Source organism: Melitaea cinxia, chromosome Z (assembly GCF_905220565.1).
Source record: "Melitaea cinxia chromosome Z, ilMelCinx1.1, whole genome shotgun sequence".
NCBI classification, from domain to species: Eukaryota; Metazoa; Arthropoda; class Insecta; order Lepidoptera; family Nymphalidae; genus Melitaea; species Melitaea cinxia.
The window spans coordinates 22,403,141-22,419,019 of NC_059424.1; the positions used below are offsets into that span (position 1 = coordinate 22,403,141).

Sequence of the window (15,879 nt, forward strand, 5' to 3'; positions counted from 1 at the left end):
GATGTTGTTCGATTCTCAGGCCTACCCGATATGCACACAAAATTTCATAAAAATCGGTCGAGCCATTTCGGAAGACTATTGCAACTAACATTGTGACCCGAGAATTTTAAATATAAGATTATAAAATAACTAGCGACCCGCTCCGGCTTCGCACGGGTATAAAATATAATTATAGCCTATGTCATTCACTGAAAAAATGATTAAAATCGATCCAGTAGTTTTGATTTATTCATTACTGCCCGTGACCCGCACGCGTTAACTTAGAGTAAAAGCTGGCCGGAACCACCGCAAACGCTACGTACCGCGATTTTTAAATCTGTAATATCTTCGAAAATATTCATTTAAATCATTTGCTGTAAAGGGCCATATAGATCTATATTAAATAAAAAATATATTTAAGGTATTTAATTGGATAAAGATTAATGCTGTATTGGTTAAAATCGCTTCGAAAATTAGGCATTATTTGTCGTAAAAAGTAAATGACAAAAAAATGTTATTGTGGGATATCCATAAGAGATAGGTATATACCATCGCGAAGTTTTCTGTAGACCTTTTCAATGTGTACAATACTTAGTACATTATTTTGATAAATCTCGTAGGGATCAGCCTGCGTTTGCAATTTAAGCGAAAAAACAATAATTATTTACGACATAACATTAGAAAACTCAAAAATAACAGTATTTCTCCACTATTTAATGGATGTTATTATACATATAAACCTTCCTCTTGAATCTATCTATCTATTAAAAAGAACCGCATCAAAATCCGTTGCGTATTTTTAAAGATTTAAGCGTACATACATGTGCAGGGACAGAGAAAGCGACTTTGTTTTATACTATGTAGTGAAGTAAAGTTGATCGAGTCGTATTTTCAAATCCCATTATCTTTATCTACTTCTTGATCATTATTATTCGTTAACTGATCTGTTGTAAAACACTTTTTTTTTAATTCTTTATTGAGAAAAATAGGGTTTTTGTCACACGATGACAACGTCACCTCCATCGGTCCGAGCTAACTTATCCACGTCCCTTCAAATAGGTTACAATTAATTTATAGATATTTCTGGCCACGTCAGCAGTCTGTGACGCCAGGATACTCATTACTTAAATTACCCGCTCATTATTTAAATTATACTCTAGGTGTTTCATAAAATAGAAAGCGCTTTCAGCTTCAATTCGCACACATTTAACCAAACCCGATGAGTAATTGAGTATCTGAGCGACACTCGAGGAGACAAACGAATGTGTAATTAATGCTTGTTTATTGTTGCCGTAATAAATATGACTTCCGCGCCTTAGTTCTGAGAAGTTTTCATTTTCAAGTTTCCGCTACGCTTGCAGACGAAAGTTCTCAAGATAAAAGTCTTCATGCAAGGCTTCCCGCTCGTGTCTAGTTGTCGACGTATGGTGTCGTACATTACACAGTATAAAACAAAGTCGATTCTCGCTGTAGGTATGCTGAGATTTTTAAAACTACACAACGGGATTTTGATGCGATTTTCTTTAGTAAACTGAGTGATTCCTGGGGAAGTTTTATATGTATAATACATGCATAATATAGTCGCGGAACTGTGATAGTTTTAGAGGTTTCTAATGTGATGTCGTAAATAAATAATTTTATTGCGCTTACATTGCAAATATTTGTTTTATATTTTATATCTAGTATCAGAATTGCACCCGTGCGAAGCCGATGCTTGTCGCTAGTTCGAAACAAATATTTTGTAATAAATCGTGGGTTTTACGAGTTTTTAAGTTACTCTTACTGCTCTTGCTAACACGAGTGCATCAAAATAAACAACAATTCTTAACTCAACGGATTGTAAAATCATATTGTAATTAATTCCTATTATTGACACATGAACGCCGTTCCAGTCGAGAAAATATTCCACTAAAAAACGATTTATACATATTGCGTCATAAAAACAAGCGCACTGCCGCGCCGATGCGCGTTATAAGACGTTTTTTTTACCCGACTGCAGAAGGTTGGTAAAGTTTTTCGAGTTGTATTTCTGTACATAAATAGAGTTCTATCTTTTATACTACAGTCTAATCGGCCTGAAGAATTGTAACGTTTGAGGTGTCATTATTCGTCTTGATAGACCGAGTGACACTGGGTGAATTTAAAAAAATTAAAATGGCGGATTTTGAACGCCAGCATTCAGAAATTTAAACAAAAAAGTTACTAAACATATTGAGTAGATTTCGTACTAAAGTTGATTATCTGATTTCAGAAATATATTGTCAACCTTAATTTAATTAGGCGCTCTCTAGAGATCAAAAATACTTTTAACTTAAAGAAATCATCCATATCTTTCTATATCTTAAGCTGTCACTGTAATTAAAGCCCATACAAAAATCACGAAAAATTTAATTTAAAAAATTATCTCGATTTGGATTCGAACCCGACTCACACACGTACGAGTATGTGTAAGTGACGAGCTCCGAACATCTACGAAAATAAATCTCATAATCAGTAAGCATCTGAACGCCCCGCACTGCTTTGCTTAGAAAAGAAACTTAGGTTCCGGAAAGGCGCTTGTATATTAAAGACTAGCTGTGCCCTCGACTTCGTCGAAAATAGTTATTTTTCAGTTCGCAAAGTTATAAAATAAATAAAGTTCTAAAATAAAAGTAGCCTAAGTTACCTTATTACATCAGCTATCTGCCAGTGAAAGTCCCGTCAAAATCGGTTCAGAGATTAGCCGGAACATACAGACAGACATACATACAGACAGACACACAGACAAAAATTGTTAAAAATGTTATTTTGGTATACGTACCGTGTATACATCCATATGCATTTAGTAAATAGCGGTTACTTCAATATTACAAACAGACACTCCAATTATATTTATTTGTATATATAAACTGTAATAAAAATTAACTATTAAATACAAAAGACGCCGAAGACAGGCCGAAGACGGGCAGCAGCGTCTTCGGTGCGACAAAGCCAGTACCTCGGTCACCAACCCGCCTGCCCAGCGTGGTGACTATGGGCAAAACACATGAGTTCGCGTTATTTTTGGCGTAAACTTATGGAGACCTATGTCCAGCAGTGGACTGTATAGGCTGTAATGATGATTAAATACAAAAACAACCCGACAGCGACAAATAAAAATTACAAAGAGAAAAACAATCTTTACAGTTCAGTGTGAAGAGTATTAAGGGCACTGTGTAGTATACAACAGTTTAATATATTAAATTAATTATATAATTATATTAATTATTAAATATATTGCACAATAGTTTATTATTACAACTAGTTGGTACGTTTATTGTTGTGCCCGCTTTGCGATTTTGAATACGATCCGATTCTATCATTCTTAGTTAATCGGACAAAACATTTTAAACCACGGTCGTATCGCATCGGACACGGCCGGAAGTTAACGTGGTAAATGTTGATACATTATGTTAGTAACATTCATTTATTTATTCTTAACGCAGATCGAAATACAGACACATAAAGAAAGATACAATACAAGATGTACAAAGGCGATCTTATCGCTGAGCGATTTCTTCCAGATAACCTTTGGGTACAGGAGACGATACAGTATCATTTTATCATACAAATGATTTCTTTATGCGTAAATAATATTTTTTGTACTCGTTTGGCAACCGCAACAATACCGCACGCGTGGCGTCGAGATTAGTAATATAGGCATATTTTACCGTTCTTGCAATCGGATGAGCATCAACATTCCTAAGATTTAAAATTAACGTAACACTTAAGAGCATTATTAAACATCTTAAGTTAGTTAGCGTCATGATATTATAGCCTTCCTCAATAAGTGGGCTATCAAACACTGAAAGAAAATTTTCAAATAAGACTAGTGTTTCCTGATATTGGCTCGTTCGAGCAAGCAAACAAACTCCTCAGCTTTATAATCTTATATATAAAATTCTCGTGTCACAATGTTAGCTAAAATACTCCTCCGAAGCGGCTGGACCAATTTTTGATGAAATTTTGTGTGCATGTCGGGCAGGTCTGAGAATCGGCCAACATCTATTTTTCATACCCCTAAGTTATAACGTTTGCAAAATCAGCTAGTATAAGTATAAATTTTGAAGGCATATTGCTTTGTAATTAAACATCTTAACAATAAAACATATTCCGCTTAAGCTCCGGCACCCAACAATACTATTATACTTCCAAAAGTAATTCTGTTCTTCGATTACACTTTTACGACGAAACATGTAAACTACACTGACACATGCGATAATATGGCGGGCGGGATCACGAGCGCTGAGCACTGCACGCGGCAGAGTTCTCACAACACATGATCTTAACGTATTAAATCAACATAAATTACGCGCTAAGTCCAAGCATCTTTTTTCAAGGCATTTCTTAATTCACTTCAGCCTATCGTAATCCAGTGCTGGATGTCTGTGTGGATTAGCCTGCACAAGTTCACGCCAAAAATGGCGAGAACTCATGTGTGTTGCCCATAGTCACCACGCTGGGCAGGCGAAGACGCTGCTGCCCATCTTCGGCCTGTGTATTTCAAAACCAGGGCTAGGATGGTTCTCCCGCCATCGGTCGACTTTTTAAGTACCAAGGTGTTAGTGGAACTGTGTTATCCCTTAGTCGCCTCTTACGACATGACAAGAGAGGGGATGGCATTTCTTAACGCAGTTGTAATATCCGATTATTTCAAATTTAAGTTAAGTCCGTTTAACTCAGTTTATCTTGTCGGTAGGGTTAGGGTTTTGGTTACAATCAAAGATTTTAAACGAACAAGATCTCTTAAATATAATGATAAGTGTAAAGTATGAACAAAGCGTTTCCGAATGTTACATCAACGGACGCGGAACAGCGAGTAAACGCGAACGCCTTGTATGGCGCCAGGAATTGATAGTTTCGCTATGAAAGTGTTGCTGTAGATTAGCAGGTAATCGGCTGATACGGGGGAGCCGAAATGTGCAAGAAGTTCTCGTGACCCGTTGTGTCTGGTACTCACCTAATTGTTAATATGTCTGATTACTGGTTGATAGCCTGTTAACTGCTCTGTACGAGTCTCAACAGCAGCGGTCTGCCTGTCACCAATAATCAGAAACATGCAACACAAACTGGTGCTAGCTTTATGTATATGGCACGGAATATCTGCCGAGGCGGTTTATTTACTATGGTCGACCGGTGTAGATGTATATTTATATCAGTTATCATAAATTTCACGTCAGAAATAGTTATATGAAAATTATTTTCTTTAAGCTCTTTACCGATCATAACCAATTTTCTGAAATAAAAGCACCGATTATCAAATAAAATCGCTTTGCATTTGAAAAGAGTTCGCGGAGCGCGGCGTCGCGTCGTTCATACAAACACAACTTAAATGAATTCGCATTCGCATGTAACACAAGCACATGGTGTGTTTGTGTTCTCTAGTTGAATAATAAATTATTTTAATTGAAATGTTCCTTGTATAAATCGCTTTGTATCAATGTACTGTGCTACGTCGCATCTTTCAGTTTTTAAAAGTATAAAGGAAGACAAAATTGTTCCGTCATTTGAAAATACAAGACGAGATGATTCATTTTGATTAGTTTGATTGTAAGTTTTCTGCAGTGGCGCGACGCCTCTGTTACCGTCACCCTTTTAACATTGAACGTGTTTCTTTAATATTTACCTATTTAAAGCTAGTGTTTTTCGACGTCGTTACGAAAGTTCTGTTACAGTAGTAATTAATACCAATTAGCGATCATATATATAAATATAGTTAGACGTCTAGACAGCGAGATCAGCGGCGACGACATGAGACTCGCTCGTCAGCTCATTACTGTTTCTGAGCTTTGGGAGTTCTGCCCTTAATCCCTATTATTGTTCGACTGACGCTCAAATATTCTACTATACTAGGTATCTAACTAGATTCGATACACTCTCGTTACTGATGTCAACAAGTAGCCAGCATTAATTTATTACATCATAATTTATAATATCTCGTCACTCGCGGTGACGGAAGTCGAGTTTGCGTTGTGTTCGACGCGAAGCAACGAGTTGTTAAAAATTAACAGTACATTACACTAACTGAACAGACATTTTCAAACAGATTTTACAAATTCGATGCACCTCCGATACGACTATTGCTTACAATGTTTGCGCAGAAACCTAGACCGTAGTTCGTTTAATGTTCTTATCTGTACGTACACAAATGAGCGTTATCGTTTGCAACAGTCACAATTGAGACAAACGACCGCAGAACACTGGACAGGGTCGAGTGACGGCGCCGCGACTAAAATAAACTGGGGTCAGTCGGAGTCACGAGATAACGAGCGCCAGCTGGTCGTCAGCGAGAGCGTTTGTTGCGCCTCTTGAGCTTGCTGTGCCACGATATAGCTATGTGCGTATCTACGAGTAGTGTAGCACAGCTCCTCGACACACGACAGCGAGGAATATTTACAAAGCTTCCTACTGTTGAGTTTATACATACACTGCTAATCGTGTTGAGATGCATCATACAGCACGTAGGGCTTGCTGTACATATATAGGAAATAAGTAGTGTCTAAGGGACAAAAATTAATTTATCTGTGGTTTATTTGTGTTTATTACTATTAACTGAATTCCAAAAAAGGGAGGAGTTTCTCAATTCGATTGTATTTTGTTAAATGTGTATATTATCTCAGAACTTTTGACTGGGTTCAACGATTTCGATGTTTTTTTTTTTTAAATTAAAAGCTATGATTAAAAGATGATGCGTCCATGTGGTCCCATTGACAAGTACTTTTCGAGTTATATCTAATAATGTGTATTTACTTGACTATTATTTCGTCGACCTACGTTATATTATACCGCATAACTTTTCACTTGGTGTACCGATTTTGATTATTAAATTTTGATCGAAATACGATAGCTACTTTTTGAGTTATTTTTGATAACAATTTTTTCGTCAACCTATTCTATTACTTGTCGATGTAATTAAAGTCGTTTTTTTTTCATTTGCGCGCAAAAATAATTATTTAACTATTATGGTTAAAAAATCAATTTCTAATAGATCGATTGGACTAATTAAAAGTAGTCAAAGTACTTATAAATTTCGAGATCGGTTTTTTTCATTGCGAGCAAACACAATTATTAAATAACGTTTACTTCGTTTCAATATTTTTTTAATAATATGTTAAAGATTAAACAAAACATATAAAAGAGAGTGACAAAAGTCGACTGAAGATCATTTCGTGAGAATTAATAAAACGACAAATTGCAGGACGCTCAGCATCAGCGGCTCCATCGCTGACCCACTTCTCTAACAAAGACCACAGTCACCAGACATGGAGCACGAGGAGGGCCCCGATACGAGCTGGCGATCCGCTCTGCTACTCTATGCCCGGATCGATCCTCGACAAAAAAGGTCGGCGCGAACCCGAAAAAAAAATGCTACACATGGCTTTAGGATATTGTTTGAAGTGTTTACGACGCGGCTGCAGGAGGCACGTTGTTTACGGCCGCGGGACGAGCCGCATTCCGATCATACGAACATCGCTACCTTACTGTCATTCTATATAGATCGCCAAATCTTATCGAAAACGGTAACACAAACAAGTTAAATAATAATTATATTATAGCTAAAGATATTTCAGCTCATAAAAATTATTCAAATAAAATAACAGTCTTCAATTCAAAAAATAAATAACTGCTATTTTGATACTTAAATTTTACTCGATATTGTCCTCGTATTTTCAAATAAATTTAAAGTATAATAAATAATTAATCTTGTTCGAACGCGTGTAATATCTCACCTCCATGTCGGTCGCGTCCGGCGCTGTCGGCGAGTGCGGCGAGTGTTGGCGAGCGCCGAGTGTCGGCAAGCGGCGCGAGTCTACGAGTCGGCGACGTGTGGTCGGCGCGAGACGCGGCGGGCGAGTGCGCGCGGCCGCCGGCACACTGCACAGGACGCTATCGATCGTCTCCCGGACGCTCTCGGTCCTTCCTGCACGCACCCCGCCCTTAAGCCCGACTCTATCTGCGGCTAGGTAAGATTTATTGCTTTTTCCGGAGATGGCCGGATTTCCTTCGCGATGAAGTCACTTCGCATTTTTTTGCCATTCTGCGCCGTTATTAACTTCTTTAAATAACGCGACGTTGTTATTTCGTTCTCGGCGATTCTCTCGCATTCGTTTGTCTCGGGGCGTTTCGTTAGTGAGTTCGAGGCGGACAGCGGGAGACATGTATGTTTGTGTGTATATAGATATATTTTATGTTCGTACGCAGAAAAAAATACTCTGGCGACGCGGAAGCATCGAGTTCCTCGATACGAGCTAGGGTTCAAGTAATGGAGGCCAGGCGGAATGGGCGAGATAAGCGCCAATTGTTGTAATCTCAGCCGTCGGCACTGCACGGCTCACAGGCGCCGCCTCGCGGACCTTTCTGGAACTTGTGATTTCATTTTATTTGAACGATTAATATCCATTATGTCGTCGACTTGCTAATGCTTTTATGTCGAAGAAAATATTTTTATTATTATTAAATATTTATATTGAAAGCTTAGCTTTATCAAGCTTGAGAGGTTCAGTTAACGTGGACGACATGAGAGGGTAATTATTTACACTGCGATACAATTTGTTAACGATAGTTTTGTAGGTCTGTATTTTAAAGCGACGAGGCTGCAGTCTGATTCTGTTTGACATTTTTAAAACGATATCTTGTAAACACTAAGAAAATAGGTTGTTCAATATCTTATGCCCGTTACATGCGATTATGATGACAATGATTAGTTAGATCATCAAATTGTAAAATAAATAACTTGTTGAAAAATCGATCCGGGGCTCCTTCTAGACCAACTTAACTGACATCTGGTTCAGTTAACTTTATATTCCTTTTTTGCAACTCGTACAGCTATAATTATCCCGGTCGATCGCTTCATAATCGTTGACGGGAATTAATTAATTTGGTATAAGCGGCGCGCGGTAGCTGTAGACGCGAGAAACGAACGAATTACTCACTACTGTATTTATTTTCGATCGCTTGATCAGTTCAGCGTGCATCATCCCACTGCTGGGAATAGGCCTCTATCTCCATGTAGGAGACGGACCAGAACTTAATACATAACGCTGCTGCTGCGGGTTGACGAATACATTACCTACTATGAGTAATGATCTCTATCAAGTATCCATGATAACAACCGGGACCGACAGCTTAACGTGCTCTCCGAGGCACGGTGGGGAGACCCACAAAAACAAACACCAGAATACTTGTACAAATACAAATAATTTTAGAATTTAAATATTTTTAGTGAAGCTTAATAATGAAGCAACTATGTATAGTTATGTTTGCTAGCAAACGAAAAAAAAAACCGACTTCAGTTACATCGACAAGTAAAACCACATAAGTAGACGAAAAAAATTAACAAACGCACTAGTCGCCACTACGATTTTCTGAATCTCGATTTCTCTGGGATGCCATCGTCAGATCATGGTTTCCTTGTGGTATTTCCTTTCCAACAAAAAAAGAATCATCAAAATCTGTTAATAAAGGACGAAATTATCTGCGAACGAACACAAAAAATATATACGGTCGAATTGAGAAACCTCCTCCTTTTTTGAAGTCGGTTAAAATGTACCTATAGCGTACTTATAACCATGACAAAATAATCCGCCTAGTTATTCACAATAATTTTGATTATGTATTACTTTAATTATATGATCAAGTGATCGTAAGTATACACATTTATTGTTAAACTAGCTGTGCCCGCGGCTTCGCCTGCGGTGAAATCAGTGTGTCACAAAGTTTTCCCGGCAAAGTTGTTCCGTAAACCTTCCTCTTGAAGCCCTCTCTCTATTGGTGAAATCCGTTCAGTAGAGTTTGAGGGAATCGATCACATACACTTTTGCGGACTTTGGTTTATAAAACACTAACTGTTGCCCGCGACTACGTCCGCGTGAAGCACGCGTCGCGTCGAACAAAATGGTTCGTTGAATTCGTCGGAATTGTGATACGAAATAATGTAGTAATAATATAGTATTGTAGTGTAAATATGTTTAAAACATACTGCATGCAATTTAGTTTTTAATATGGTTCTACGTAACTATATGCCACGGAATAGCGTAACGCACGCTCCTCCGTAACTCCGTGACGACAGGAGTAAATAAAAAATATTCTAGTAACGTAAAGGTTAGATATTGTAAAAAATATATTTTTTTGTACTACTTATTGATCAATATAAATGTTTCTTGAACACATAGGGTTGCAACGCGGTTATTTTGCTTTAAATCGAACCTGCTGTATATGTTTCTTACAAACTATCAACCCCTATTAAACCTCCTTAGCGGTGGAATATCGCAAAAATCCGTTCTTAGCGGACGTCTACTAATTATAATCTACCTCCCTGCCAAATTTCATCTTTGTCCATCCTCGATGAATGGACCATCCAGCAGTTCTCTATAGAGCATACATTTTAAATTTCAAGTCTCTTACTTCAAAAACATAAGACTTTCATAGAAACTTTCAAACCCCGTTTCATCCCCTTAGGTATCGAGTATCGTAAAATGCGTTCTCAGCGGATGTCTACACTCTATAAGAAACCTACCTGCCAAATTTCAAGTTTATAGCTGTTATAGTTTCGGAGATTTCGTGATGAGTGAGTCAACGTACCATCCCTCCGTTTTAACTCCAAAAGGGAGTTGATTTCTAAAGATACATTATTTGGTCACCTTCTCATCATCTATAGAGCATACATTTTAAATTTCAAGTCTCTTACTTCAAAAACATAGGACTTTCATACAAACTTCCAACCCCCGTTTTATCCCCTTAGGGATCGAGTTTCGTAAAATCAGCTCTTAAAGGATGTTGACGCCCTATAAGGAACCTATTTGCTAAATTTCAAGTTTGTAGGTGTTATAGTTTCGGAGATTTCATGATGAATGAGTAAACCTACCATCCCCCGTTTTAACCCCAAAAGGGAGTTGATTTCTAAAGATACATTATTTGGACACCTTTTCACCATCTATCTATAGAGCATACATTTTAAATTTCAAGTCTCTTACTTCAAAAACATAGGACTTTCATACAAACTTCCAACCCCCGTTTTATCCCCTTAGGGATCGAGTTTCGTAAAATCAGCTCTTAAAGGATGTTGACGCCCTATAAGGAACCTATTTGCCAAATTTCAAGTTTGTAGGTGTTATAGTTTCGGAGATTTCGTGATGAATGAGTAAACCTACCATCCCCCGTTTTAACCCCAAAAGGGAGTTGATTTCTAAAGATACATTATTTGGACACCTTCTCATCATCTATAGAGCATACATTTTAAATTTCAAATCTCTTACTTCAAAAACATAGGGCTTTCATACAAACTTGCAACCCCCGTTTTACCCCCTTAGGGGTCGAGTTTCGTAAAATCCGTTCTTAACGGATGCCTACGTCCTATAAGGAGCCTTCCTGCCAAATTTTAAGTTTGTAGGTGTTATAGTTTCGGAGATTTCGTGATGAGTGACCTTTCGCGTTTATATATATTATAGATTCATTATTACTAAAGTAAATTAAATTAAATATCCTACTTTATTGATTTTGATGGCGGACAAAATAAGCAAGTACTTACTAGTAGTTAACATTTCCCACGTTGGTTTTTGACGCAAATATCAAGCAAGTGGGATAGTTCGAGAAGTAACAATAACTGTTATTTTTATGAAATTTTATTACACAATACGGTAGAGTAACGTTATAACGCTACTTTTAAATGCCTTTATAAAAGAAGCAGATACTAAATTCGATTTTTTTATGTTTGTTACCCCAGAAGTTCTTTCTGCGTGGACTGACTTCGTTGGTTCTTTTTCTTTAATCGGAAGTTGGCACTTGTCACGTGATCTCATTTAAATTTCATTGAGATGTGACGAGTAACTACTTTTTGAGTACTCTTTGATAATGTGTATTTGCTCTAACTAGTCATCGCCCATGATTAATTTAAATTATAAGTTTGAACATGAAACAAAAGAGTATATCTATAGGTATGTGTCATGTGTGTGTGTGTCAAACATATTGTAATTGTATAATCTTTTAATTGATTTAATGTATTTTAATGCATAATTTAAAAAAAAATAAGTATAACTATATAAACTATAAGTGTGCGAAATTTCATATTCCTCCGTCCGCGCAATTTTTGTAAAACGGGGTAGAAAGTTTTTGCTTCACGTATTAATATAAAGATAACGTTGTATTATAACGCATAAACATGTCCATGTACTTGAAGTCGGTATTTTGTTTCGTTATAAACCACACACAACAAATATTACAGAAAGTTCAATCGCAAGGATTGTTACAGCTCAATAAATACTACACATTTTCAATCAGCGTTATTCGCTTAACCTTAATGAAACTAGTTTTATTACAAGATACAAGATAACAAATTAATCTTAGCTCGAGAGTCGAAATTTGCGTGTAGTTGTTATTTTTTTATGTAAGTGATATGTCCACAGGCTTATAATGCCCGTGCTTTTGTTATTCCGTATTTTTTTTTTTTTTTTGTTCAAAAATGAATCGATACTTCACTGCAACTTTAGAATCTTAGAAAGCTTAATAACTAGTCCTAAATTCTCTAAAAGTCGACGCGAGTCCACTGACCAAGACTATTCTACATATTGTTTCTTTTTTTATAGTTATTATAGTGTAGTGTAGTTGTTAAGCTGTGACCTGAGACTTATTGTCAGTGAACTAAGAACTAGACACGAGCGTGACAGTTTCAGAAATACAGCTTATTTCGTATTCGAGCCAACAATGTCGCTTTGCTTCGAAATATATTCAACATCGACGGATTCGTTGTAAGATCGTTTTTGTGCAAAGATATCTTAGTTGGGACATCCATGAATCAAAATCAAAATCAGAAATAACTGTATTCAAGTAGGCCAAAATAATTGATAAAAATTTTAAGGTGTTATATTTGTAAAAGTAAAGCTAACACCGATTCGGAATGTAGATTCTGCAGAGAAAAATCGGCAAGAAACTCCGCAGTTGAGCAGTGATGAAATTTGATGGTTCTGTGTTTCTGCTGGTTTCGTGCGGACGAAACTGCGACTGGAGCTAATATTTGATAAGATATAACTAATCTAAAAATTATCCTGAAAATAATATAAACAACTTTCTTTATAGTTTGCGTGTCGTTATCTTCTGGAGGCTATCGCTCGTCGGACGTCACTGTTTGTCAATTGTAGCGAGCAGAAAAACAACTGAAATAATTCTTAATTTTTTTTTAAATATAATTAGGTCAGCAAACTAGCTACCCGATATCAGCGCTTTACGACCTTTTTTTAATTTCCATGATATTAAAAAGTAAATATAAAAACTGTTTAGCAATTAGGCATTTCAGATTTCAGAACGATTTATTTGTCATTGCCCTTTTCGGGTACAGGACTAGAGGCCTGATCCAGTTGCCTTCTATGGTGTCACGAAATATGTGTAGCGACCACGCTAGTTCGCATTAAAACAACCACTAATAAAATCTGACCCGAATATCGATACAATATTTGAATAACTAAATTTAATCGGAACATCGATAGCGCGTTTTATTTTACCACCAACGCCATCTGTTTTCCCGTTCTATAAACTAATAATTAATATACATTTAACATAATTATGTGGTCATCGTCCTCAAGCATACTGTTGCCATTTATTTTGACTTCAGCTAGGCCAAATGTCGTTAATTTTTTTTTTTCGAGGGAATATTTGGACAGTATCATTCTTTTCGGTGATAATAGGTATTTCACATTGTATGAGCAGATGTAGTTTTTGGCAAGTTGGAGGGTTGTAGTCTAGACCTCCTGAGGTGACAAACCATATTGGGAGATCGAGGGGGGGGGGGGGATTAATTGCTATTCTGTATCTTGTTTTGAGCCGGATATTTGAGAGGGGGTTTTATCGGATAATGTGAGCGTAGGTTATTTTCCTTTTTTCTTTTAAAATATTAGCTCTCTTTTCATATTTGTTTATCTTTGTAGATTTTGAGTTTTCTTATTTGGAGTTGTTTTGATTAGACATGTTGCCATCTCAAAGGATTCAGATAAATTACTTTTTTATTTTGAGATTTTGTAATTCTGAATGTTGGTCTCTATTTTTTAGTATAACGACTTTATTATTTTAATATAGCTTTATTGTCTTGTTCCTTTTCGCTTATTGAGCACCCCTAGTGGGTGGTCTTCTTTTATATAGTAGGACGAGTTTTCTAACTTCTTTTTAGGTTAGTAAAGTAATTTCAATAGGTCTGATATTTTCAATTGAATAATTAAATTAAATATCAATACATTATTGTTTACTAGCTGTGCCTGCGACTTCGTCCGCATGTATTTTAACAAAAAAGTTATTGTTCATTTCGCAGAGATATAAAATAAATAAATTTCCAAAATAAAAGTAACCTATGTTACTCCTTATTACATCAGCTATCTGCTAGTGAAAGTCCCTTTAAAATCGATCCAGCCGTTTCAGAGATTAGCCGAAACAAACAGACAGACAGACAGACAAAAATTATAAAAAATGAAAGACAATAATTTTTTTTTATTCCAAACGTGATACGCAGCACTGTCGGTAGTTTAGGAACCATCAGGACTGCTAGTCGCAGTCGACGTCGTAGTCGCCGTGGAGATGAGAAAACAAGAAGCAGCCTCTTACACTCGCCGCCGGTAGCGCGAGCCACTTCTTGCACGCTCCGCTGAATCCGTTCCTAAACATCGTTATGTTCCTAACAAGTCGTAAAGCACGCTGATTAAATTTTGTTTGCGCTCCGATCTCCTCAGTCGGAACAATGATCAGACGCGAAATTGTTATTCTCGGTACGTAATCTATCGACTCGCGTTGAATTTTTAATTTGTAAATTGGAAAACTTTTACTGATATTGAAGTCTGTCCGTGCGAAGGTCTGTGCGCGGCGCTGTGCCTCGGCAGGGAGCCCTTCAAGCCGCGCGACGGCTCCGTGCCCTTTTTAGTAAGTTTGTTTCCGACTAACACTCTCTCTGACACTCTATCTCTCTCTGTAATACTTGGTATTTTTATGACATTGAGAATTAAATGTATATGATATTATGTTATTACGTTTCTTATCTCCTTTGGAGTATAATCTTAATGTGGGTGAAAATGAAGTCGATCGAGAGGGCAAAAATAAGTCGTTGTTAGGCGTTATTTGTATGTTCGATAGTTACGAAACAAATAAGTCCTTGATTTGCGAATATTTCTGGATGACAACACCAGCCAGCTAATGAAGGCACGCCGCGGGGAGCACGACGCGCCGGCGAGACACGCCGAGTTACGGAGACATTTAATTTGTTTACCAACTAAGCGCGTTTAACTATTTTCATTGCTTTCAGAACTGATGGTAGGGAATTATTTCAAAGTAAAATGATTTGAATCAGAATAATTGTAATTGCTGTCTCGATATGTACTCGTATGTCAAAAAATAACCCTATTGAATATAAATTAAGGCTTCGGCTCAATAATATTTACGATCAAATCGTTGTATTTTTCTTTACAAAAAAATGTTCGTATATCTGTTCGAGCTCTACGAAATTTTTTTAATTTTTTTTTATACCACTAGGTCGACAAAAAAGCGTACGGCTCACCTGATGGTAAGCGATTACCGTAGCTTATAGACGCCTGCAACACCAGAAGCATCGCAAGCGCGTTGCCGGCCCAATCCCCAATCCCCCCAGGAGCTCTGGTCACCGTACTCACCAACAGGAACACAATACTGCTTGAAAACAGTATTATTTAGATGTGAGGAATAGACGTGACCGCGGACCGGCAGCTGAGTTGCTGAGTTAAATAAATAAAAGATCTACGCTCCACGGCGCGGCATCCCTCAGGATTACGACGACACCTTCTCATTACAACTAAAACGAGGGTGTTCTCCACGTATTTATCAGTCGAGTGCGACCGGCAGGTGTACTTCCTGTCGCGCTACCGCGGGCTGTGCGTG

General features: G+C 37.3%; 1 protein-coding gene across 1 annotated transcript in view; it reads right to left on the reverse strand.

Moving 5' to 3' along the window:
- LOC123668929 overlaps positions 1-14,640 on the reverse strand; it is a 32,034-nt gene extending 17,394 nt beyond the window's left edge. The window contains exons 1-2 of the mRNA XM_045602620.1: positions 14,581-14,640; positions 7,728-7,934 (exon numbers count right to left, since the gene is read on the reverse strand). Coding sequence (XP_045458576.1) covers positions 7,728-7,934; positions 14,581-14,640 — 267 coding nt within the window. The remainder of the gene's footprint in view (positions 1-7,727; positions 7,935-14,580) is intronic.
- Between the last annotated feature and the right edge of the window lie 1,239 nt (positions 14,641-15,879).